This window comes from Equus caballus, chromosome 25, assembly GCF_041296265.1.
Source record: "Equus caballus isolate H_3958 breed thoroughbred chromosome 25, TB-T2T, whole genome shotgun sequence".
Lineage (NCBI taxonomy): Eukaryota > Metazoa > Chordata > Mammalia > Perissodactyla > Equidae > Equus > Equus caballus.
Genome location: NC_091708.1, coordinates 44,951,556 through 44,975,997, shown reverse-complemented (window position 1 = coordinate 44,975,997; position 24,442 = coordinate 44,951,556). Strand labels below are relative to the sequence as shown.

Here is a 24,442-nt window from a genome sequence, read left to right as displayed (position 1 = left end):
GGGCTTGGCAAGAGGCCCAATTACTTCCTTGCATCGTCTCCTTTTCACTAAGCCTCGGGCGCAAAGGCACCAGAGCAGTTAGGTATACAGTAGGAGTTTAATCAATGTGTTTGCTGTTAAACTGAATCCGACTAAGCCAACAGTTATGGGACAGGATGTTCTGCTGGACGGAGGCTGATTCTGGAGCCCCCACCCTGCCATGGAGGGAAGGCCTGGGGTAAAGGTGATGGGGTTGGGGGGGACATCGTCACATCCAACCCCTACCTCAGACCCTGATCATGAGGGGAGTCTCAGGGGCCCCAAGACCCCCAGGGCAGGAGGACATGGAGAGAGGACCCCAATCGTCGGCATGAGAATAGAGGGGACCGAGTGACCATCAGGGGAGCCTGCCTTGTTCTGGTCTCCCCCAGAGGGGACCCCTGGACCTGAGTGATTGCAGCAGGTGGCGCTGGTTCAATGGAGGTAGGAGTGCCCCAGCATGGGAGCCCTGGGGCAGAGGGGGGTTCCCAGGAAGCCAGGGCCTCCTCAGGGGACACACTTGCCTCCTGTTGTCAAGGAGGATCCCTGAAGGCTTCTTCCAGGGTCTCAGGCCAGTCTTACCTTGACATGATGTCCCCCATGCAGGCAGAGGGTGACAAGGCCTGGGGACCCCCCCAGGCAAGCAGTGCAGCCCTCTCTACTCTGTCAACAGTGCCCGCTCGCCCAGAGCATCAGTGCTGGGTTCTGCTCTAGTCCTTACAGCCTAGTTTACACGGTGTCAGGGCTACCCAGTGCCAGCCGCTGAGAAAGTCAGTGGCTTGGAGCTGAGCTCCCTGGTCCCACTGACTCAGAACCCAGATGACTAGAAAACCCTCTTAGAATCAGGGCGGAGTGCCAGTCGCCGTCTTGCTAGAAAGTGCAGAGAACACAAACTGCTCATCTTCGCCTCATGGAAGGGCAGGATTCCTCGGGAGAGCCTCAAGCCATGGCGCCTCGATTGTCCAGTCAAGAGACGGGAGACCACAGGCCACTCCCGCAAAGCTGCAGGATCAGCGAGCGGGGAGGCCAACGTGTGTGGACGCCAGAGGTTCACTCATGTCTGGCCTGGGCTGGGGACAGGCGGACACGTCCCCTCAAAGGTTCCCAAATACCTGCTCAACCTTGGCCACTGAGCACTCATGACCCAGGCCCGCTCAGCCTGCGAAGGGGGCGCCTGCATCTTCAGGGACCCCAAGCAGCCCACTGGGCAGGAATCGGGGACCTGCTCCTTATGGGAATAAGTCACCTGCACATGGGCTTCCCTTCGAACCAAGACACGTTTACAGATATCTGTGCTCAACTCAGGCCACCGTGCCCCCAGCCTTGCCGTGGCCACCTGACCACACCAGCCCTCCCTCAGCAGCTGCCCAGCAGACACGGGCACCTAAAACGCAGGCGGACACGGCCACTCCCTGGGAGACGGGCCTCAAAACAAAAATGATGACAGGCGGCGTGCTCATTCAGAGGTTTCCAAGAGAGGGAGGAACAGAGAAGCCGTGTTGTGTCATCAGATCCAAGGTACACAGCGTCACGCTCCGCTGAGGAGCTCTAAGAATGTCCCCTGACAGCTGGCACTGACTCAACGCCTTGGGACCTGCAGAAAGGACTCCACAGAGACGCCCATTTAACTCACCCCACAGCAAGCTCGTTTTATTCAGCTTTAATGAGGTGATGGTTATATATGGACCCACGCTACGACATGAGCTAATTACGACCAGAAGGCCCTGTAAGAGCCATTTAAACTCTTTGTCCAATCAAGGTACTAACTTGAGAGCTTGGGAAGAACGTGGGCTTATAAACAATTCCCTACCTTACTGCTCAGGAACCCATCCCAGACCTCCAATAATGAGTCTGCATTCTGACAGCCTACGCTTTCTTGCCACAGGGTAATGCGAGGGGAAAGAGGATACAAGGACCCGAATTCCAGCGAGTCTGCTGTGCCAATGACCCTGAATTGGGTGACAGAGATCAGACTAAACTAAATGTCAGCAACTGACTACCGATTCCCTCCAAGGTAGGACTCCTGATTTCCAAGCACGGCCTTTGAATGTGACAACACTATGCACACGTGGTACGGTGGGCATTTATTCTAGCGCACAGGGTCACCAAGCTCTTGAGCAGTCAGCTCCCTCAAGTCTTTCCCTGGACCCCGCCCCCCAGAATCTCTACGACAGGAATTCTAAACCGGGGACATGGGGAGAAGCAGGCGACTTCTGGACAAGATGCAAGTGAGCATCCAGTGGTGATTCTAAAAGATACGTCCATCGCAAAGGCTGAGGAAGGCTCCTCCGGATGCCTGGGGAGTAAACCCCACGTGGGAGTGAAGCAGGGAGCCCCGCAGCGAGCTCCGTCTGTGAGGGCGAGTCAGACGCTCTTGAGGCTGGGCATCTGCCACCCAGGGGGACTCGGCCCCCAAAAGTGGGCTCCTTAAGAGACCTTGCAGGTACTCGGTGCCTCTGAGCGATCTCATCAGCCCAAAATGATGTTCGTGACATGACGTGACCCGACCTCTCTCAGAGACGAACTTTTACAAGTCCCGATGGGTTTCGAGGAAGGCTGGGAAACAGCTGGGGTGAAGCACAGAGCTATGGGTGGAAGGTCAGAGGAAGCAGAAATGCAGCCCCTGAGAGTGTGTCCTTCGGGGACACAGGGGGCACATGGGAGAACAGAGACGCCAGAACTTGTCAAAAGATTGCCCAACTCTGGGTTCAATGTCAGGGTCACATCCGGGTCACCAAAAGGATGGTGCACGGTCTTCTTCTAATAATCACAAAACAATCCTAAGGTGAGTTCACCTGCCCACGGGCCCCTGGTCCCTTTCTGATCTGAATCACAATGAGGAGCTCATTTAAGACAGAGGGGAGGTTATCAATCGTGGGCGTATTTATGCCCATCCAGATAAGCCCAGAGGGTGGGAGGAGGGGGTGTCATGTCCTACCCCAGGGCCAGGTGACAGGGACAATGTGGATGCTGCATCTTAGCAGCTAACATCGCTTCCCACTCTGGGTACGTGATTAAAAGCAGAGATCTGGCGCCTGGCAATTGATTCTGATCGTGTGCCTGCGCTCTCTAGCTGGGAGCTATGATGTTTGATTCATGCGTCTCTTAATGTCACTGCCCCCAATTAAGCTTCTCTCCGGAAGCCCTTCCTTTCCCGCGACCCTGAGATTTCTCTTAACCTTGTCACCAGGGAACCATCCATCTCCCTGTTGCATTTGGAGTCCTGGCAGCCTGTCTACAGCTGGAGATACACCTGCCTGCAGAATCGATGGGAACAGATGAGCCTCACGCACCCGACTTTGGTGGTGGATGGTGATGGCTGCTGGGGTTGTGTTTGCACTATAATGAGATCAAACCGGGCTCATTAGCCGGGCTTCCTGGAACACCAAGGCTGCTTCCCCACCACGCAGGCTTCCGGCTCTGCTCCCCGGCTGGAGGCAGGAGGGTGGAGCCGTACGCACCATCCAGAACACACACACGGACGTCTCTTACCAGGGTACAGCTGCTTGGTGGGTGCACTGAGCTGAGCATCTTTTGTAACCCTGTAGGCAACATCCGGGCCTTTGGAAGATCGTCTCGTTGCACAGAAACCTGTCGTCTTTGTTATTCCATCAGGCAAGTTGTGAAAATCTAGAACCTTCAGGAGATCTGCTGGCTGAGCTGAAACGACAAAGGGGAGGTGCGCGGTTAGCCCCAGAGAGGAGAGCAGTAGCGCTCAGCCCAGGCCCGCCTTCTTGGGAGCACGCCGGAGGGTTCACAAGAATTGGAAACCAACCCCTCGCCTCTTCCCCCCACCCGCACCATGGCCAATTTCTGACACTGGGAAGATGCTGAGGACCCGTTCAGGAAACCAGGTGCCCGGCGGAGGAGGGGTGGACCACTTTGGAGAAACACACACGTGTATTTCAGCAGAACCACACTCCGGTCCCAGATCCTGCAAGCAGCCACACGCCAGGGGCAAACCCTCGCTTGCCCCGCCTGACAGCCTCCCGTCCTGAGTCTGCACTCACACTGCTCCTTCACTCCCAAGTCCTCAACCAGCAAGAGCTGGACAACCCCCGGGCTCCCGGACACGCCTTCTCATCAGTGTTCCAGGAACACCTGCCCCGGACCGAAGCTGCAAGGCAGTGGGAGACCCCGTGGCTGACGGACGCAGCCTCACAGAGGGCGGGCTCAGGAAGCAGGATCGAGGGACAGCTGGTGAAGTCTGTTACGCAGCTTCCCGAGTTCAGGCACCGCTACGAAGGAGAAGGGCGGGACGCTGCTGGCACACTCTGTCCCCCACCGCTATCCGATCAAAATGTGATTTTCCTGTAACCGTTCACAGCAAACATCCAGTTTCCATTTGCCCCCAGAAGACCCATGCCTTCAGGGCAAGACAGTGTAGAGCCAAGGACAAGGAGGAGGAGGTCCCTGCATGCCTTCTGGAAAGTTCCTGACCCCCCCATCCAGGGGCTCCACAGAGAAGGGCAGCTGCGCCTGAGGGCAGGGGAGAAGCTGGCGTTCCGACTGAAGCTGGGGTATTCACTGGAGGCCTCGGCCGCCCCCCAAACGCAAAGGATGGCGCCATGTGCCCATGGCTCCCTCCTTCACATCATGAGGACCCCAGACCCCCAGACTGTGATGACCGCAGGCTTGGGATCCGCCTGCCTGTCCTAAACAAGGCAGTTTCGTGTGGAAAGTTCAGCTCGTGTTACTACAAACAGGAGGCCCCTGGGAGGCCAGGCAGAGACAATAAACTCAAACCTGGAGTCAAAGTGACAAGAGCCAAAGCACGGAGCTGGGGGCTGCCCGGGGGCCCCCGAACCCAGCGGCCAGCATCCGCCTGCACACGCGGGTGTGGGTGGGGCTAGCTACGGACACTTTGCTGCGGCATGTGGGCCCTATGTGGCCAGAGCACAACACCGCCCTGTCCCAGGTGGTTGGTTCAGGGGTGGGCATGTGACCGGGCCAGGCCACGAAGCTCCATCCTGGGGCTTTTTCCTTTGGGAAAGAGGAATCGTCTCTGCTCTGCTGGCTCCACAGTCCACAGCATGGGCTACGAAGCTGGAGCCACGGGCAGCCGTCCCCCAGGGCTGTGGGGAGCACCTGTCTGGGAATCTGAGAGACAGACTTGGGCCACACCGGGCTCCTGCATCAAGCTGTGCCTAAAGGCGGCTCACCTACATGAGCCAGTAAGTGTCCTTATGCTTATGGCAATTTGGGTCAGATTCTGACACCTGCTACTACAAAGCCAGCGGCCACGGCTGGGTGCACCCAGGATGGACGCAAGCTGGCCCTTGGGTCTCCGGCCCTCCTTGACTATTCAGGTTCCCGGCTCATCGGCCTCGCTCCCCAGAGGGGTTATTAAATGCCTGGGACTCAGAGGCAAAGTCCCACTGTTTTCACAAGGGCGGGAGTTTTGGAGGCTGGCTTCCCCTTGGCTGGTTTCCGAGGACTCCTGCAGCCAGCTCCTGCACCTGGAGCCCAACGGAACCATCAGACAGGAGAGGGCGGGGGCCCAGGGGGCCGTGTGGCCTCACTGCCTGTCCAGCAAGCTCCTAACAAGAGAACCGCCCAGACAAGGTGCCGTCCAGAGCAGGCCCGGAGGGGAGCAGATGCCGGGCCAGGGCGTCCAGGGCAGGCCACATGGACGGCGCCAGGGGGAGGTGCCGACGGTGCCCTGTGGCCACCCTGCCGCGATGAGATGGGAGCGAGGGCAAGACAGCAGCCTGGGCCAGGCTCCGAGGAGAAAGGGGCTGGAGAGAAGGGACGCTGCTCTTCTCCATCATGAAGTGCGCGCCCCCCCAACAGTTTCCTGCAAGGCGCCCTACTACGCAGCTTCCAGATCTCTGAGACCCCTGCCTCCAGCGGGGCCATTTCTACAGCTCGGCTCCACTGCAGTCCTCTGTCACTTTAATCGAGGGACCGGAAACACGAGGGACGAGGATCTCTCACCTCTGCAGGGACACGATCAGGACCGGCAATGGGAGGGGCAGCGTGGGGACCCAGGGCACTCTCTGTCCAGGCTGGCCTCTGCCCACGTACAGAGTCGCTGCCTCCCGTGGTCTCTGATGTTCCTGAGCGGCTCTCAGCTCCTACCCACAGCCCGGCCCCCGACAGCTGTGGCACCCCTGAAGCCCTCGGCACCGGTGACCCCTCCCACCCAGCCCCCACAGCCCTCGCTGGACGCTTGTGTACTTGACCTCAGAAGCAGAGCCAGGCGTAGGTGCCCGGCACAGCCCCAGGCCTGGACTCGGCCGTGGGAAGACATGGCCGTGCCAGCCGCCAGCTCACCTGCCACAGTGACACAGCGCCAAGCGCTGGCTCATCTCTGAGATTCGGCTCCAAGATCGGCAGTGGCCAGGGGACGGATCAAAGATCCCGGCTGCGGTTTCTGGGACTCACACGCCAAGGGCCCGTGGTGCCCCTCCCGGCTGCGCGGGCCTGCAGAGCTGTTTTCTCGATTGCTGACCCAGAGAGCTGTTTCCCAGGAATCTTCGGGGACATGTTTATAGATCGCTGTTGCAACAAGTTGAAAAGGCCACCAGACCTTTCCAGGCCCAACGCCACCTGCCCCACCAGCCAGGAGCTCCCTGTGCCAGAGCTAAAAAAAAATCTATTTTCAAGTTTTATAAAAGGTGTGGCAAGGGCCTGGGAGGATCAGCCAGGAAGGACTCCTGTGGACTCTCCTTCCCATCCACACGGAGCCCTCCCTCCAAAAACACTTTCCTGAGAAACCGGGACTCAGTTTCGCCATCAGGATGAGAATGTCACTGGGAGACAGCACCAGCTTTGGGGACAGGTGGGTGGGTTTGAGCCCGGCGTCAGCCCACCAGGGAGAAGATCTTGGGGTCACTTCCTCCCTGAGGCCAGTGAGAGAAGCTACCACAGTGAAGAACGCCCCCAGCCCAGTTCCAAGCCCCTCGGAGCTCCACAAACAGCTTGCCCTTCTCGCTCTCTCCTCCTTGAGGGCCGAGCTGGGAATATCCCATGGGCTCCCTCGGGGCTCACAGTGCATCCCAGCGGCTCAGCGAAAACAGCAAAGGAATTGACTGTGAGGCCTCCGCACCCAACCAGGGGCCAGTCTTTGTGCCTGAGAACGACCGGTGATGGGGACAAGGGCACTCCAAAGCCTGGCTGCTTCACGTCACCCTGGCCGTGATGGGCATCACCCATGGCGTGGGAGCAAAGGCCCCGGCGCGGTGGGCACCCCACCTCGGCTCACGCAGGCTCCGGCCCACCCTCCTTTCTGGGTTTTCTGGTGCCTTCCTGTCCCGCAGAGCCTGGGGAATGGAGAACAACTTTCCCAGATCCCCTTTCGGAAAGGGCTCGGGATGCAAATTAGGTTCTGCCACTCAGAGTCTCCTGGAGCTGGGATGTGAGAGGGAGGGTCTGGTCCACCCTGCAGGGTCCGAGACCAGCGTCATGGGGACCCGGCAGCATTCACAGCAGTGGCTTCTTGAAGTCTGGGTGGCAGCTCACTATGGGTGGCACCACCGTGAGTGGGGAGCCTCGTGACCCCCCACTCCAGACCTGGAATAAGGCAGCCCACATCACCTGGAGCCCTCATTTCACGCTGCTGGACAAGAGGCACCAGGGTACCCCTCAGACAGGCTGCCGTGCACAGCATGCCGGGCACTCATGGCCAGACCAGCGGCTGCCTCATGCACCCCAGCGTGGGGACCCAGAGATGGTGGGGCTGAGACTACGCCGGTGAGCCTCAAGGATGTGGCACACAGCCCCGTGAGAAGGACCAACCTCAGCAGCCAGCCTGCCTGTGACCAGCCGGGCAGCTTCCCTGTGCTTCCCTCCCCGGGGCCAGCAGAGCTCTTGGGGTGGGCTCAGGCACCCAGCACCCACGAGAGCCATGGATGGAAAGAGCCGGCTGCACTTAGCAGGAATTTAAATTGGTTCCTCGTGGAACGCAAGCAGCTCTGGACACCCCTCCTCGGTGGTGCTCAGAACAAGGAAGAGGTGACAGTGGCCAAGCACCCGTCTGCCTGACTTGAGGGCCCATCCCGGGCCCACACCCTTCCTTTGCACCTGGAACTCCTCATGGACAATGCTTCTCTGCACGGCCTGCTTCCAGGAAGGGAACAGAGGAGGGCCTGTGGTCCCCACGTGCATTAGAAAGGATGCTGGTCAGGACCCAATCAGCATACTCCCACCAGCTACTGCCGAGCCACCGTCCTGCCAGCCCCAGGACAGGGGAATGCACAGGGAGGGGGCCTCACCAAGTGCTGATGCCAGCGCCTCCTCCCCCCGGCCCTCCCCAGCCCTCAGGGCCTGGTGCCGGGGTCCAGGGACGGGGTGCTTCAGGACAGATGTCTCAGCTGAACAGACCCAGCTGAGCGCCAAGGCCTCGTGGTAGGGGTGCACTTTCAAGGTTTAGTTACTCAGCCCCAGGTCCCAGCAGGAATTGACAGAGAAAGGATACAAAACAGCAGCAGGAGGGGCTGGCCCCGTGGCCGAGTGGTTAAGTTCGCGCGCTCCGCTGCAGGCGGCCCAGTGTTTCGTTGGTTCGAATCCTGGGCGCGGACATGGCACTGCTCATCAGACCACGCTGAGGCGGCGTCCCACATGCCACAACTAGAAGAACCCACAACGAAGAATACACAACTATGTACCGGGGGGCTTTGGGGAGAAAAAGGAAAAAATAAAATCTTTTAAAAAAAACAGCAGCAGGAGGCGGGCGGAGCCACTCGTGTGGGTGGGGCTTAGTCATCAGCTGTGCCCAGAGCCGCACTGGTGCAGGAGCCTGAATATACAGGGCACCCAGCCACGTTTGTTGAATGACTGAGTGAGTGAACCTACAGCGCTTACATACGACAAGGAGGGGCAAGGAGGAAAATGACATCTGAGTACTGAGTCCTGCTGCTATTTCTGTGAATAAAAGCACCACCTCACCTTGGCACCCTGCCTTACGGCCACCGTGTCACAGTGGCCTCACTCGGAGCACTGCAAGCTGCCACTCCATCCGCACAGGAAGGCCCTGAGACAGTCACGCCTCCTGCACGAGGGTGGCCAGGGCTTGTGCCTGGGCTTTTGCTGGAATTCCACTCCTCTTTTGCTTTTCTCTAAATAAGCGATGCGTCTTCCTCACCACTTGCTATCAGTAGAGAGTGCCTTTGAAGTCCAGGCCCCATGTCCGTGCCAGACGGCGTGCTGGGTCATTGTTCCCTCCGTCCCCATGGCACGGGTCAGGAGGTTCATCAGAATCTGCTCTCTCAGTCTCAAATCCATCACATGTCTTGGATTCCACCAGGTCCCTCAGGACTGGAGTCCCAGTGGGAGGCGAGCTCTCTCTCCATCCCCCCAAGTCCAGGTGGCCCCCTAAGCCGGAGCAGTGCCCAAGGCTGCTCTACCATCAAGAGGTGCTTCTCATGGTGCCGTTTCACCTACCTGCCAGACTCCAGGCCCCGGGTCCTTTCCCAAATAGGAGGATTCTGCCAGACCCCAGCCACACGGAGGGACGAGGTGAGGCACTAACATCCCCTTTATCTCTCTAGAGGGTGACTGTCACCCTGTCCCTCCATAGTGGCTGACTCTCCCCACGGTCAACTGCACAGCCCCTGTCCACACGCTGCCTTCACCACTAAAGGGAGGCCGTGGCTCTCTTAACACACGCTCAGGAGCCCGGAGCCAGGCAGCACTGCTGGGTAAGCTGAGTCCGCAGGAACGATGCTGAGCCCTCCTGCGGGCACGTGGTCACCATGTCGGGATCCCCACGCCTCCCCAGCACTAGCGCTCCACGGCCCGTCCTCCAAAGGTCACAGCCCGACACTTACAGCCCCCAGCCCTCCAGGGCCCAGCCCAGGGCCAGCCCTGCCCAGTGTCCGTGGCTGCAGAGGGAGCCAGAAGAACCCGAGGGAACGAGCCAACCGGCGGGGGCAGGGGGCCAGAGGAGCTCTTAGCCCCCCCAAAGTCAACATCATTATCTTCAAGAGAAAATGTTAAGAGCCCTCTAAATAGCCACCAAGGTTGAAGTCCTCAAAATTCTCAGAACTAATTTTAGAGCCAGAAGGGGTCATAAGTAACATCAAGGCTAATGACCTTTATTCTGAAAGAGGAAATGGACAGAGAAGGGGAGTGACCATCTCAAGGTCACACAGTGAGCTAGTGCAGAGCTGGGACTGCAGCGGAGCCATCCTCAGCTTCTGATCCACCCCAATCCTGAACGTCCCTCTACCTTGGCACAGGTAGACGAAAGACGGAGCTAATGACAGGATGCCTACTGCAGCAGGGTATCCGATCTCGCTGTTCCCATTGCGTTTGTGGTTCTCTAAGTACAAAAACACAGGCTTCCCTGGGCTGTGGACCTCAGGAGGGCAGAGGCCCAGCCAGGCATGTCCCGCCGAGGCCCTGGGCCCACAGGGGCCTGGACCCTACAGACACTCATGGAAACTGTCCCGAACTCTGCGTTTCCCATGGCCCTAGAGCACCCAGCATGGGCCACCCGTGGAAGACACCTGCTCTTACTGCCATCCTTCCTAGTTCCTGTGTGACACTTCCTGGAAACAAGAAGATCCATGGCTCAGGCAGGATGGAGGGCAGGGCCAGCAAGGGGGGCTCCCTCCCCGGTGGCTGAGGCCCCTCTGCACCAGCCAGCCCTGCAGGGCGCGGGCGCCATCCGCGAGGTCAGCCCAGCAGGTTGGAAAACAAACAGGCCTTCTCAGAGGCTGCAATTGAAATTCTTCTTCAATGACCAAACTATGGGAACAAAGCAGAGAGGCCAGGGAGGAAAATGTGCTGAGGGCCTCGGGCAGGCCAGGCAGTGGGTGGCAGGTGGGCGGGGAGCCATCCCAGGAGCCAGGAGCCGCAGAAGGTCTTCCCCCTCCCGCCTCGGGCTTACCCCGGGGCTGTCATGGGGGCACAGACCTGAACTCCCTGAGCGCTGTGGGCCTGTGGCCAGGCTCACTGCCACATTGGGAAAACGGGGTCCCCTGTGCCCCTAAAAACACCCCCAACCCTCTTCAGTGGCATCCATCCCCCAGAACTTGCAACTCCTCTGCCGACAGCAAGGCCCCACCCTCACCCTCCCCCTGCCCCAGTCCTGCCCAGGGGACCCCGCCCTCCCCGGCCATCCCCTCACCAATGCCAGGGCGTTACATGGTCCTTGGGAAGAGTGCCCCCGGAACTGTGCAGTGCATAGCGCAACTGCCGCGCTCAAGGCCCCAGGGACACACCACGAGGCCTTAGCGCCCTGGGCCCCACTCAGGCATGGTGTAGCAGAGACCACTGGTTTTGGAGCTGGACAGGGCTGGACTCGAGCCTGGCTCTGCCCACCGTGCGCTGAGGGCCATACGCAGACATGGAGGAGAGTGGCCTGCCTGGCCTCGCCCCCCCGCCACGCACACGCAAATTCCGCCTGCCTCTCTCCGTCAACCCTGCCCACCTGTCCCCCTCTGCCGTTTCATGGGAATGAGGAACTGTCACCGCCGAGCCCAGCTTAAGGCCTGGGGACGCTCAGCAACTCTGAGCTTTGTCAGGTGCTTTTGGCCCATTTTTCAGTTTCTAGAGAAGAGCTGAGAACCCACCACCATGGCTTCCTGGTGGATGTTTTCACTGAAGGAGACAGCCTCGGGTTCTTACCACATTTGTTAGTACGCGGTTGTGTGTGCAAATCATTTATGTAGCATCTATCTCCTTAACCGCACAGCCAACGCCCCCGGGGCAGGCCCGCCTGACTGGGCCACAGCCACATGCCCTGGGGCACTGGGAAGACCCCCCCCAGTTAGGAGACCCATGGCCCTGGGCGCAGTGGGTCCCATCTGGAGCCTCCCTGTCACTCTGTGAAAGGGACCCAGTGCAGGAGCAGCCCGTACCAGGATGGTGGCCAACACAGGTGCAGGGCGCAGCCTGGCATGTGGCCGCATCAGCTCACCTGTGCCCAGCCTGAGATCTGACCAGCAGACAGCACCGGGCACCTCCCCAGGGCCCCCACAGCCACCCCCACAGGGTTGGGAGAGGAGGGTGGGGACGCCAGGGTGCACACTGTGGTCCCAGCAATTGCACCCTTCATGAGAAAACAAGGAGGCCCAGAGACGGAAAGAAGAATGGCTTAATCCTGCTCCTCATCGTGACATCGGGGTGGCGTTTTAAGGGTGCCTTGTAGTCAAGGTGAGGGGAAGAATGAGCTAGGAATTGGGCAGAAAGCCTGAAAGGTATTTCAGACAGTGCAAAGCACAGAGCTGGCCTCCCAGCCCAGCCTCGGCTGCCCCTGGCCTGCAGAAAGCCCAGAGCTCTGTTTCACAAGCAGGAATGCCCGCAGAGAAGACACACCCTCCCCCAGCAGGCGAGAAACGCTGACCACTCTGTCCCCACTCCATTCTCTGAGCCCAGAAGTCCCAGGGCGGCAGGCTCTGCCTTGGGAAACACAGGCATTTCAGTGGCTGCCCAGTTAACAGGGCACTTAGAGCCAGCTCCTTCCCCGGCCCCGGCCAGCCCTCTCCTGCCAGCTTTGTTTTGTTCACACTGCCCTTGTCTTTGCCCTGGAGGGTGCGAGTCCCATTGGATCACTCCAGCTGTCGTCACAGCAACACGGCAGGAAACGGGGATCTCTGTCACCGTTCACAGGAGTGAACATCAGTTAGGGGGTGACGACAGCCAGGGTGCAAGCAGGCTCTGGAAAGGCCACAGGAGAGCAGCACGTGGAGAGAGACAGGCGCAGCCAGGAACGCAAGCAGCTTAACCGAGCTGGCACCACTGATAGCCCTGCCCCAAGGGATCTCCCAACAGATGACACTGGGGCTGCAAGCTAGTGCAACAAGCCTACATGGGGTGCAGCTGAGGCCCAAGCACCCACTGTGTGCCTACACACTCTGGGGGGCAGCTGATGCCCTGAGCACCCACTGTGTGCCTACACACCCTGGGGGAGGCAGCTGAGGCCCCTGAGCACCCACTGTGTGCCTACACGACCTGGGGGGTGCAGCTGAGGTCCTGAGCACCCACTGTGTGCCTACACACCCTGGGGGGGGTGCCGCTGAGGCTCTGAGTACCCACTGTGTGCCTACATGCCCTGGGGGGGGGCAGCTGAGGCCCCTGAGTACCCACTGTGTGCTTACATGCCCTGGCAGCTCACAGAGTAGGCACCTTCCTTTGTAGATAAGGAATGGGCTGAGGGAGGTTAAGTCAGTCTCCAAGATCCTAGTGACATTCAACAGCGGTTTCGCCCCAAGGTCTTCCTTCTGTCCCTTAGACTATGAGGCAGAGTGATAGCAGAATGCTTCCCACACGCCACCAGACAAACGGCTGCAGAGCTCACTCTGCTTACAGGGAGGGACTAGCAGAGAGAGCGGGAGCAGTGACAAAGGCAAAGCGAGATTCATTCCAGGGAAGAGCAGAACTGTTCTTGACGTTAAGGACCTGGGGAAGGCCTTGGGAGGAGAAAAGATCCCCAGCATGCGAGCTATAGGGACTAGAGAGAATCTGACAGCCCCGGGCTAACGGAAGAATGACAGGTCAGAAGATGCCTCTCCTGTCACACTTTCTACAACATCAGAATACTGTTGTGAACACTGACTGAGAAAGCACCCAGAGATACGGTCCTCTGGTTTTCACCGTCTCTTCACAAAGCGCCACACAGGGTACTCAGTAAACCCTCATGGAAGGATGGACACAAGGGCACATGGATGAAGGAAATGGAAGAACGGAGAGTCGGATGGGTGGACGGGTGGATGGGTGGATGGACAGAAGGATGGATGCACGATCAGAAAGATGGATGGATGGAGGAAAGGACGGAAGGATAGATGATTAATGGAAGGAGGACAAAAAGGAAGGAAGAATGAAGGACTTCGTGGATGGACGGATGGACAAGTGAGTGAAGGAAGGAAGGAATGCCATCATCTTGAAGACTCATTTGATGAACTTTAATTTCTCCAAGATTTAGACAACAACCATTCACCTGACCACCTCCCTGGCCTGGGTGGCCTCGCTCTTCCTTTTGGACCAGAGAGTGAAATCCTTGCTATATGCGTGTCCTATTCCATGGCAACCGCCTCCTCGAGCAGAGGCCAACTGCCCCCTGGCTCAGCACCTCTGAGGGGGGCCTGCCTGGGGGTAACCGGTGGCGTGCACTCAGCGGCTCAGATGTTCTTGGTGCTCCACACCCCGGTGGGGAGTGAGGGAGTTGAGGATGGACCACAGAGAGGACTTGCTGCCCAGCCCTCACCACCAGCAGGGGCCTGGGGAAAGGTGCCAGTGGCCCCATCCCGACTCCCAGATCTGGGGGTTGGGAAGCAGCGTCCATCATCCCACGCCTCATCCTTGCCCAGCCCGATGGCTCGCCTTTCCTGGCCAGAAAGTCAAGAGCTCTGAGAAGCTTTGGCAGACGGTGTCACTGCTGGGAGATTTTACAGTGACGGTTCAGCTGCGGGGGCTGGGAGGGCGCCACCCTACTAAGAACACAACGTCACCAGGGAGGAGCTGCAGTGGAGACAACTCTCTCGTCTACAGGGTCAAGGTGCGACAGGTCTGAGACTCGCTCCCCCGGGGCTGTGACCACCCATCTTCCACCTCTCGCTGAGGTTGACCTGAAGGTCCGGACACCTGGCACCTCCCCCTCACCCCTACACCCACACTGCGGCCAAACGCAGGCCAGGTGCCCTTGGAGGGCTCACACACATGTATGTGCCACCACCCAGCCTGAGGACGCCTACAGTCCAGCCCAGCAGCCCCTCCAAATGAGCAGACGACCCTCAACACGCACACACTGTTACTTGAAAGCAAGTCACGCCACCCACGGTGACTCACATGAGGGACAGGGTGACACGGGCAGAGCACACAGGAAGGAGTCCTGCAGAGGAGTGGAGAGAAAGACAGGGCATCGGGAGCTTACAGAAGCCCCACTGGGTTGTCTGGGGCCATACAAGGAACATTCCAGGCTCAGGTAATCCACCCACCCAACAGTGCAGCTTGAGGACGTCCCGGTCTGGGTTGAGTCAGGCCACACAGAGGCTGCCACTGTCCCTATGACTACAGGTGCTAAAGACCAGACCAGGACTCTACACTGAGAACTGGGAGGAAACAGCACAGCTGAAGGACGAAGAAACCTTCTAACCCGCCCCGAAGAAATAAGCATTGTGTCCAGCTTCTCCCTGCATCCACTCAGCGCCTTCTTCCTCTCATTGGTCAATGCTGCTCTCCATCTGTCTTTACAGAAGCAAACGGGTACATATGGTCCTCTCCACCATCATTCCTCAAAGGCTTATGAACAGAATAGAACATGATTGGACATTAATCCTGCAGCCAACTGCCAGGATGGCGTGCGGCAGAGGAGCTGGGCCGGGCTGTGCAGACACAGGTACTGCCTGCCTGCAGGGGCCGTGCCAGGAGCAGAGCCCGCAAGCATGATGGGGAACCAGACGATTAATCTCAGTTTCCTCGGAGGTAATTTATCTCCTTGTTCTGGAGGAAAGGGGCGGGGATGGCACCAGGCGCCAGATTCCACTCTGCGGGGTTGGCCGTGTTCGCACGGGCAGCCTCCGCATGGCCCCACCTGCTTCCAGGAGGCCCAGAGGGTGGGCTGGCGGCCATCAGGCCAGCTGGGGTCACACTGGCAGGGGGCCCTCTGCATCCAGGGCCTCACCCAGGCCCAGCACAACAGGGAGCTCAGGGGCTTGTGCTAAGTGGGGAGTGCAGCCATGACACAACTACAGAACTGGGCCAGCTTCAGGGCACACTCCAAAACGGCTTCTTGAAACGGACAGGCGGCGCCAGTCGCTCCGGCTGGCCTGAGCTGCTCTGGGGCTTTGTTCATCCAGCAATGTTCTCCTGAGCGCCTAGTGTGTGTCAAGGACACAGTAAAGGTCCGCACCCCTTCTGGACTAACCCCCCGTCATTTCGGAGTCCAAGCAAGGCCCTGGCTGCACTGACCTGAGCACCTCCAGCGGGCAGGTCCCCCGGAGGAGCGTGAGCTTCCTGCACATACTGGCGGAGTCCTCAAGACTCCAAACTAAGCAGATTCACATGCTCGATGGAACCAGGCAAGCAGACCCCCAAACCAACAGCAGCTCCACCGCCCTGGGCCCCGTCCTGCTGGGAAGGGTGGATAACAACGGGATCTGCCTCTCCTGGGAAGCTGTGAGTGGCAGCTGAAATGAGTGGCACTAATGACATCAGAGTCTCCAGCTCCGTCCTTCCCTGGAGAGTTCTTACGACAAGTCAAAGCGGCGCCCAAAGGGAGTCCTTCGCTTGATGAAGCTTGAGGAGATCAACAGGCCTCGCCATAAATCGTGACAGGCCTCGACTTCCTCTGTGTCACCCCAGCACCCTGCCGCCTCCTGCCTATGCCATGTCCTCCCCCCACGCTGGACTGGCAAGAAGTGCTCCTGGGGATGCACCACTTCCCAGACAGACTGGGAGCTCCTTGAGAGAAGGGACAAGGGTGACCTTAATCAGAGCAGGAGGAGAGAGCTCGGCCAGAGCAGAAGCTCAGGACAGGGACCGAAGGAACCAAGGACTGAACAAACCAACCAACGAGCAAACGAAGGAAAGGCGGATTCAGCGGGCTCGCAGTAAGTGCCAGTGGGAGAGGAAACCTTTCTGACAGGCAATTTTGCAGCATCCCAATTAGAATTTGCACACGCGCTGACCTGGCATCACCCCTTTAGGGCTGAGCCCTGCAGAAAGCCTCGTCTATGTGCAAGGACGTCCAAGGCGCTGTCGTCTGTAATAGGGAAGAACTGGACACAAGGTAACTGCTCATCAGTGGGGAGCTGGTTAAAGACACAAAGCTGCGTCTCTGACATACTCTGCAGAGGCAGACAGGAAGTGCTCATCTCCATGGTCGGACATGGAAAGACAGCTGAGATGGCAAGCCACAGAGACATCTATAGAGCACTGGCCCTTTATGGTAAATAACAGAAGATCTCTGTGTGCTCTGAAACCACGTCATGTGAACGCACACACGAAAATGGCCAGAACAATGCCAGCCAAACGGGGAAGGGGTCACGTCTGGGAAGGGGCTGAGAACTGGGAGAAGCATGACAGAGAATGTCGGCTCATCTCTCTCTCTCTCCCTCTACTTTTGAAAAATGTTGTAAATATATAGCCACATAAAACTTGCATAATTTTATGAATAAAAACAAAACACATTTTTTAAGTGTGGTGGTTTAAAAATGGCCACAAATTCTTTAACACAAGTGGCCATAGTCGGGGTGTCTATGTCCCCCCTTCCCTTGAATCAAGGTGGGCTCTGCGACTATGTGACCAGTAGAATGTGATGGAAGCAATGGTGCCAGCTCACGGATCTAGACTTTAGGAAACTGGGGTTCTACTTCCTGTGTCTCTTAGAAGACTCTTTCTTAGAACCAGACACCATGCCATGAGGAAGCCCAAGCAGGCCCTTGGAGGGTGCCATGTGAAGAGAAACCCAGGCCCCCAGCCAACAACCCCAGCCAAGCCCCCAGCCAACAGCCGCGGCTGAGCACCCAGCCAACAACCAGGACCAACTGGCCAGCCATATGGGAAAACCACTTGGAAATGGATCGTGCCGATGCCATGGGAGCAAATGGCCCCTGCCACGCCCTGCCCCAAATGCAGATTCAGAAGCAAATGAAGACGGCTAAAGTAAAAGCTGGCTGTTTTCTTAAACGCTAAGTTTTGGGGTGGTTGTTATGCAGCAACAGAGAATGGCAACAAGAAGCAAGCAATAAACAGGGAGATACTTAACAGACATACATGTGACATATATGGTACATATTCAGGAAACTCTTATGACCAAAAAGGAGCAGGACAAACAAATTAATAATACTCAGTGTCACTCGTAGCTAAAGAAACGCAATTTAAATCAAGACTCCTTTGCCTCCCATCAAATCGGCAAAATATTGTTTTTACGTACCAAATTCTGGCAAGGAAGCGAAAGCTCGCTCGGTACAGAGGGTCTAAACTGACACCCTTCTAGGAGGCAATGTGACACCTGGGGCTGAAAGTCTTAAAAGCATTCATTCTACGGGAATTTGCCTCCAACACTGAGGTGGAGATAAGAATAAATACTTAAAGACGCCCACCACACCAAAAACTCTGAAAGAAAGTTAATGTTCCAACCTGGGGGGATGGAATATGCCATGGCGCATCTCTACACCAGAATGCTATACAGCCATCAATTTATATTGAAAATTATATTAATATCAGTTAATGTTATTAACTAATTAATTAAGTGAGCATTAATACTAATAACAAGGGGATATGTAATCATGGGGAAATGCTTATGAGTTTTTTAATTTTGAGTCAGGTTTTTGGAGGTATTGTTTACATACAGTAAAATTCACCCTTTGTAAGTCGACAGGTCAGTGAGTTTTGACAAACAGACAGGTCTGTAACCACCACCACAGTCAAGACAGAGGACATTTCCATCACCTCGGGAAGCTCCCTCTCCCCAGCTGCTGGCCTCTGACAACCACTGATCTTTTTTCTGTCCCCATGGTTTTGCCTTTTCTCGAATGTCATATAAATGGAATTCTATCATATATAGCCTTTTCTGCCTGCTCTTTTCACTTAACATAATGCTTTTGTACTCACATTGTTCCATGTATTCATTCCTTTTTTATTGCTGAGTAGTATTCCATCATATGGACGCACCACAGTCTGTTCATCCATCTACCAGCTGATGGGCACCTGGGTTGTTTCAGGGTGAGGTGAGAAAGTGCCCTATGAACATTCACACCTATGTCTTTGTCTAAACACGTTTTCACTTCTCTTGGGCAAATACGTAGGAGCGGAATTGCTGGGTCCTATGATAAGTAGATGGTTAACCTTATAAAAACCTGCCAAACGGTTTTCCAAAGTAGCTGCACCACTTTGCATTCCCACGAATAGCGTACGAGTTTTCCACGTCCTTGCCAACACTTGCGTGTATACTGGTAGCTCCTTGGTTTTAATTTGTGTTTCCCTGAAAACTAAAGCATCTTGCCATATGTACATTGGCCGTTCATACATCTTTTTTGGTGAAATGTCTGTTCAACTCTTTTTCCCAGTTTTAAACTGATCATCTACTCTCTCCCTGTTGAGTTATAATATTCCTTTACACATGCTACATATGCGTTTATCACACGTGTGTTTTGCAAATATTTTATTCCAGTCTGTAGTTTATCTTTCTATTTTCTTAGTGGTGTCTTTTGAAGAGCAGACATTTTTAATTTGATGAAGTCCAATTTATTAATTTTTTTATGGTTCCTACTTTTTGTGTACTTTCTAAGAAATTTTTGTCTGACTCAAGGTCATAAAAAGGGTTTTCTTTTTCTTGTTTTATTACTTACAGTTTTAAATCTTAGCTTTAGTCTATGATCCATCCTAACTTTTATGCATGATTTGAAGTAAGGGTCCAGGTTTATTTTTTTGCAAACGGATGTCTAGTTGTCCCGGCACCATTGTTGATAAAGACTGCACTTTCACCATTGAATTATCTTGGCACCACTGTCAAACATCAAGTGATCATATATGCATGTGAGTCCCTTTAAGGACTCCAGTCTGTCCCATTGGTCTAGACGCCCATCTTTAAGTCAACACCACAATGCCTTGACCAACCTAGCTCTGTAGTTAAGTCCTAAAAGCACATTGCATAAGCCTTCCAATATTCTTCTTTTTCAAAATTGGTTATTTTAGGTTCTTTGCATTTCCATATAGATTTCAAAATTATCTTGTCAACGTCTATATTAAAAGCAAAAAAAGCCTGCTTCAATTTTAATTGGCATCGCACTGAATCTGTTGATCAATTTTAGGGAAAACGATATCTTAACAATACAAAGTCTCCTTGCCCATGAGAATGGTGGTATATTTCTCCATTTCTTTAGATCTTCCTTAATATCTCTAAGAGACATTTTGTAATTTTTCAGTGTGTGGGTATTTCGCTAAACATATCTCTAAGTATTTTATATTTTTGATGATAGGGTAACGGCTTCTTAAATTTCTATTTCCAATTGCTCATGTGACTATCTAGAAACACAGTTGAATTTTGTGTATTGACGTTGACTCCTGTGACCACACTAAACTTACTTATTAGTTCTAGAAGCTTTTTTTGCAAATTCCTTAGAATTTTTTACATGATAATCATGTGGTCTGCAAATAAAGACAGTTTTAATTCTTCCTTTGCAGTCTACATGCCTTCTATTTCCTGTTCTTGCTTTATTGCAAAGGCTAGGATCGCCAGACCATGTTGAACAGGAGTGTGAGAGCAGACACCCTGGCCTTGCTCCCCGTCTTGGGGGGAAAGCTTTCAGGATGTACATTTTACATAGACGTCCTTTATCGGACTGAGGATGTTCCCTTTTACTCCTAGTTTCCTGAGATTTACTCATCTTATTTTAAGTTTAAAACTATTACAAAGTAGCATATGATCCCTATTTTGTAAATACAGACATAGAACAGATACTGGAAAATAAAGACATCAAAATGTTCAATTAGTAATTTATTTGGCTGCACAAAATAGAAATCATCGGCATCATACTTTAGACAAATAAGGGATTATGATTAACTTTTATTTCATTCTTTATACTTTTTAGTAGCTTTTAACATTTCTATGATGTACATGTATTGCTCTTATAACAAATTAATGGGATAATAAATGCCAGTTAATGTCCAGCAGGAAATAGCACTACACAATTAAATTACTGTCCTCTCTCCATGTCTACCTAAAACTGTGAGACACTCACAGATCTTTTGGCCTTTGTCCTGAAAGCAGGCAATTTTTAACTGCTCTTTACAAAACAAAATGGCGTTTGGACTTCCCAGGAATGCCTACATGTCCCAGTCTGACATTGGAAGTGGGCCACCCCACACCATGAGCCCTCACAGGGCCCCATGGGAAGGCCCACGTCTGGTTCACCCTTGCCCTTTCGGACTGAAATGTGGACAAAAGGCACATGTGTCTGCTGGTGCATTGTTCCTCCAGCACTGGCATCAGGCAGTATTTGCCTTGAAATTCTCGTTAGAAAAGACAGCTTTAGAAAAGGACAGGAACTGGCCCCTAGAGATGTCTAATACCTATAAATGTCACCAAGTAAACAACATGATAGATAAAGCTAAAAGGAATATTTCCTGTTACAAATTAAGGCCAGTCTTTCCCATCAACCCCTCCACACACCTGCCCAGCACGTGGCTCCTCCCAGGGCCCCAGAAGGAGCTGCTTTCGGAGCGGAGGCCGCGGCACGATTCTGGGGGACTTTCGTGCGTTCCATGTCTTCGTCTCTGAAATGATTTTATTCAGTTATGTGACTCCAGTAAAGACTATTGCACGGGTCACTCTGACCTTTGGAGGGACATGACTTCCCCCAGCACCTGGAGGCATTTTTCAATTACTAGAGCTATGCAAGTCTTCAGAACACCCCAACTATGACTCAAGACCAGCTACGTGGACACTGAATGCGCACATAACTGTGCAATAACCATAGACACTCCCCCAAAGGATGCAGCACAAACCAGCGGCAGAACTTGGAACCGACGTCCCCAGTCATCACTCACGGGTCTACGCCGCCAGTCCCAGCTGACTTCCCTGGACCCCACACTCGGTGGGTTAATGAAGTCAAGTTTCACAGTCTTCCCGGGGGTGGACAGCTGCCGGCTCCCCAGGGTTCACAGCCACAGGCTCAGAAAGCTCGGTCAGCCCTCTTAGAAGTGGGTAAAGTCCAAGGAACCCATCTCACTACTGGGAGGGAGCTAAAGCTCTGAATACAGCTGAGTTCTAACTGTCGTTAATAACCCAACTTCTTAGAATAACCCCGTGGGGCAGGAAGCGCTGCTGCGTTCTCCAGATGACGAAGCCGGAGCGAGCCTCGAGGCCCGAGTGACCTAGGGAGAGCCACGGGCCCAATAATGGCCAAGCCAGGTGCCAGGCAGTAAATTACATCCCTGCTGCCTCCCAGGAGCAGAAAGAGGGAGATGACTGGCTTAGAGCAGTGAGGAGCCCCAGTTCCACCACGTGGGGTCCACGTGGGTCCAGGAGCTGAGGATACCGCTGGCCAGGGCACAGTAGCTCGGGCGCTCATTGCCCACTGTTGGCTGGAACGTCATTCTGCAATAAAAGGGCTTTAAAGCATTCCTGTGCTCTAACAGGGTGAGGGTGAGTCAACGTCTAGAAATCTGCCCTAAGGAAACAACCAGAGAAGGAGAAAGGATTTACCAGAAAGATGTTCATCCAAGTGTTATTTATAACAGCAAACAATCAGAGAGAACCCAGCTCCAGCGAGAGAGGAGTGCGGAAGCAACCCTAACGCAAGCACACAGTGGGATGCCCAGCAGCTGAAGAGTTCCAACCTGGGAAGTAATGACCCGGGAAGCGGCTGTGACTGAGCGGGAGGCAACACTGTTTTGATACGTGAGCTCAGCCGCGTAAAGGGAAAAACAGGAAGAAAGCGCTATAGTGTGAATGTTTGTGCCCCCCGCCCCCCAAATTCATATGCTGAAATCCTAACCCCCAAAGACAATGCCCCAGAGAGCTCCCAGCCCCTCCCACCACATGAGGACACAGCGAAAAGGAAAAGGCGTCAGCTATGAACCAGAAAAAGGGTCCTCCACCACCAACAACCGTGCTGGTGTCCTGATCCTGGACTTCCAGCCTCCAGAACGATGAGAAATACATGTCTGTTGTTTATAAGCCAGCCAGCCTTTGGTATTTTGTTACAGCAGCCCGAACAGATTAAGACAGAAAAGAAAAGAAAAAGGCACTTTTATATTTTCCAAATTTGCTATAATGAGCATGCTTTACTTTTACAGTCAAGAAAAGCTGACAACGGCATTTGGAGAATTCATAGACTCTCTGAATCAATAACCAAATATCCTGGAGCATGTGGACTCTCCACCTCCCAGGTCCCAAGACGGAGCTGATCTTCTCTTTTACTGCCAACTGGAAGGCTTCTGTTGCTTCTCCCCACCTGTCCACGGCCCACCTCTGCTGAGAGCCCCAGCTTACCTCCCCCAGCCCCGGCCACCCCAGAGCCGTGGGCCTCCCTCCACTCTGAACCCCTAAAGAGCAGTCAGCGCCTTGTCATTATCCTGACTGCACGGTCTGCTGCTGCTACAACTGGATTGATCTCGTCTCTCAGTGCAAGCCAACAAACACAGCACGAGGATCTAGTCGTGCCTGGTACTCTGCTAAGCGCTGCAGAAGCCGAAGTGTGTCTGTCATTGCTTGTCCTCAAGGAGCTCTAGTGTAGACAGCAGGAGTCTGGGGTGGTCATATATCACCCTGAGGCAAAAATGGAAAGTAGTGCAGTAGAAGGGGCAGCCCAGTGCTGTGATGGAGGAATGGATGGATCAGTGGGTGGGTGGGTGGGTGGGTGGATGGATTTAAGGTCTGGATCAATGGGTGGATGGGTGGGTGGGTAGGTGATTGCATGGGTTTATGGTTTAGATGGATAGGTGGGTGACTGAATAGGTTTATGGTATGGATAGATGGGAGGATGGATGGATGGGTGAGTGGGTAGATTAATGGTATGGAGGAATAAGTGGATAGATGGGTGGGTGGGTGGGTAAAAGGAGGGATGGATTTATGGTCTGGATGAATGGATGGTTGTATGGATGGTTAGATGGATGGATGGATGGATGGATGGATGGATGGATGGATGGATAGACAGATAGATGGATTAACGGTATGGACGGACACACAGATGGATGGGTAAAAATGACAATACACCTTTGCCAATTTAAACCGAATTAAAGGCACCCAAGGCCTCCTCTCTTGCCACTCCCCTTCTCCTGCCACCCTACTCAAGCTATGTTCTAGTCAAGCTAAACCCCACATTCAAAGACCAACATGACACAGCGTCAAGGCCTTTGCACATTCAGTTCCCTAAACTTGGGATCCCCCTGTCCCCTCAGCCTCCACTGCTGGTGAGGCCCTACTCATCTGTAGACCTCAGCTTAGACAATGCTGCCTCTGAGAAAGATGCCCTGAAGCCCCCAGCTGGACCGGTGGCCTCCTCAGTGCTCACTCTTCTATCTTTAGATTGAAACACGTAAAATGACTCAACATTTTGGCCCACAAAATGGCAATTTCCCATGGTTCAACCAAACAGACCTATCACACACTCCTACCACCATCCCATCCCACCAGGATGCGGGACTCGAGGCCAGGGAGCCTCTCCATCCTCTAGGTTCTGACAGCGGTGCCACCATTAACTCAATGTGTCTGGCACACCCCTAACACAATCAGATGGAGGAGTGAACAAGCCAAGCTCAGCTCCTTGCCCCGCCCCTCATAGCTCCGTGTCCCGACAGCACCGACCAGCTGCCCGGGAGGAGAACAGTGGCTGACGTTTAGGGGGAAAGTTCACATTCCAGCAGGGACCTCGCGGAATGAGACACGAGGGCCCCTAGGGAACAAGTGGGGACTTCAGCTTCTTTTCTGGGACAGAGGAATCTCTGCTGTCCCTTGACCTCACAAAGACCCCTCCACTGACTGTCAACACCTGAGCTCCTCCAGATGAGGGACTCTCAAAGCCTCATGTCT

General features: G+C 54.7%; 1 protein-coding gene across 5 annotated transcripts in view; it reads right to left on the bottom strand.

The window, feature by feature from the left end:
* COL5A1 (collagen type V alpha 1 chain) overlaps positions 1–24,442 on the bottom strand; it is a 171,987-nt gene that overhangs the window by 127,516 nt on the left and 20,029 nt on the right. For all 5 annotated transcript variants that reach the window (XR_011432493.1, XM_070251090.1, XM_070251089.1 and 2 more), the window contains exon 2: positions 3,511–3,678. Coding sequence is in view for 4 of the 5 variants with exons in the window: in XM_070251090.1 (XP_070107191.1) it covers positions 3,511–3,678 (168 nt within the window). In the remaining variant the exon portion in view is untranslated. The remainder of the gene's footprint in view (positions 1–3,510; positions 3,679–24,442) is intronic.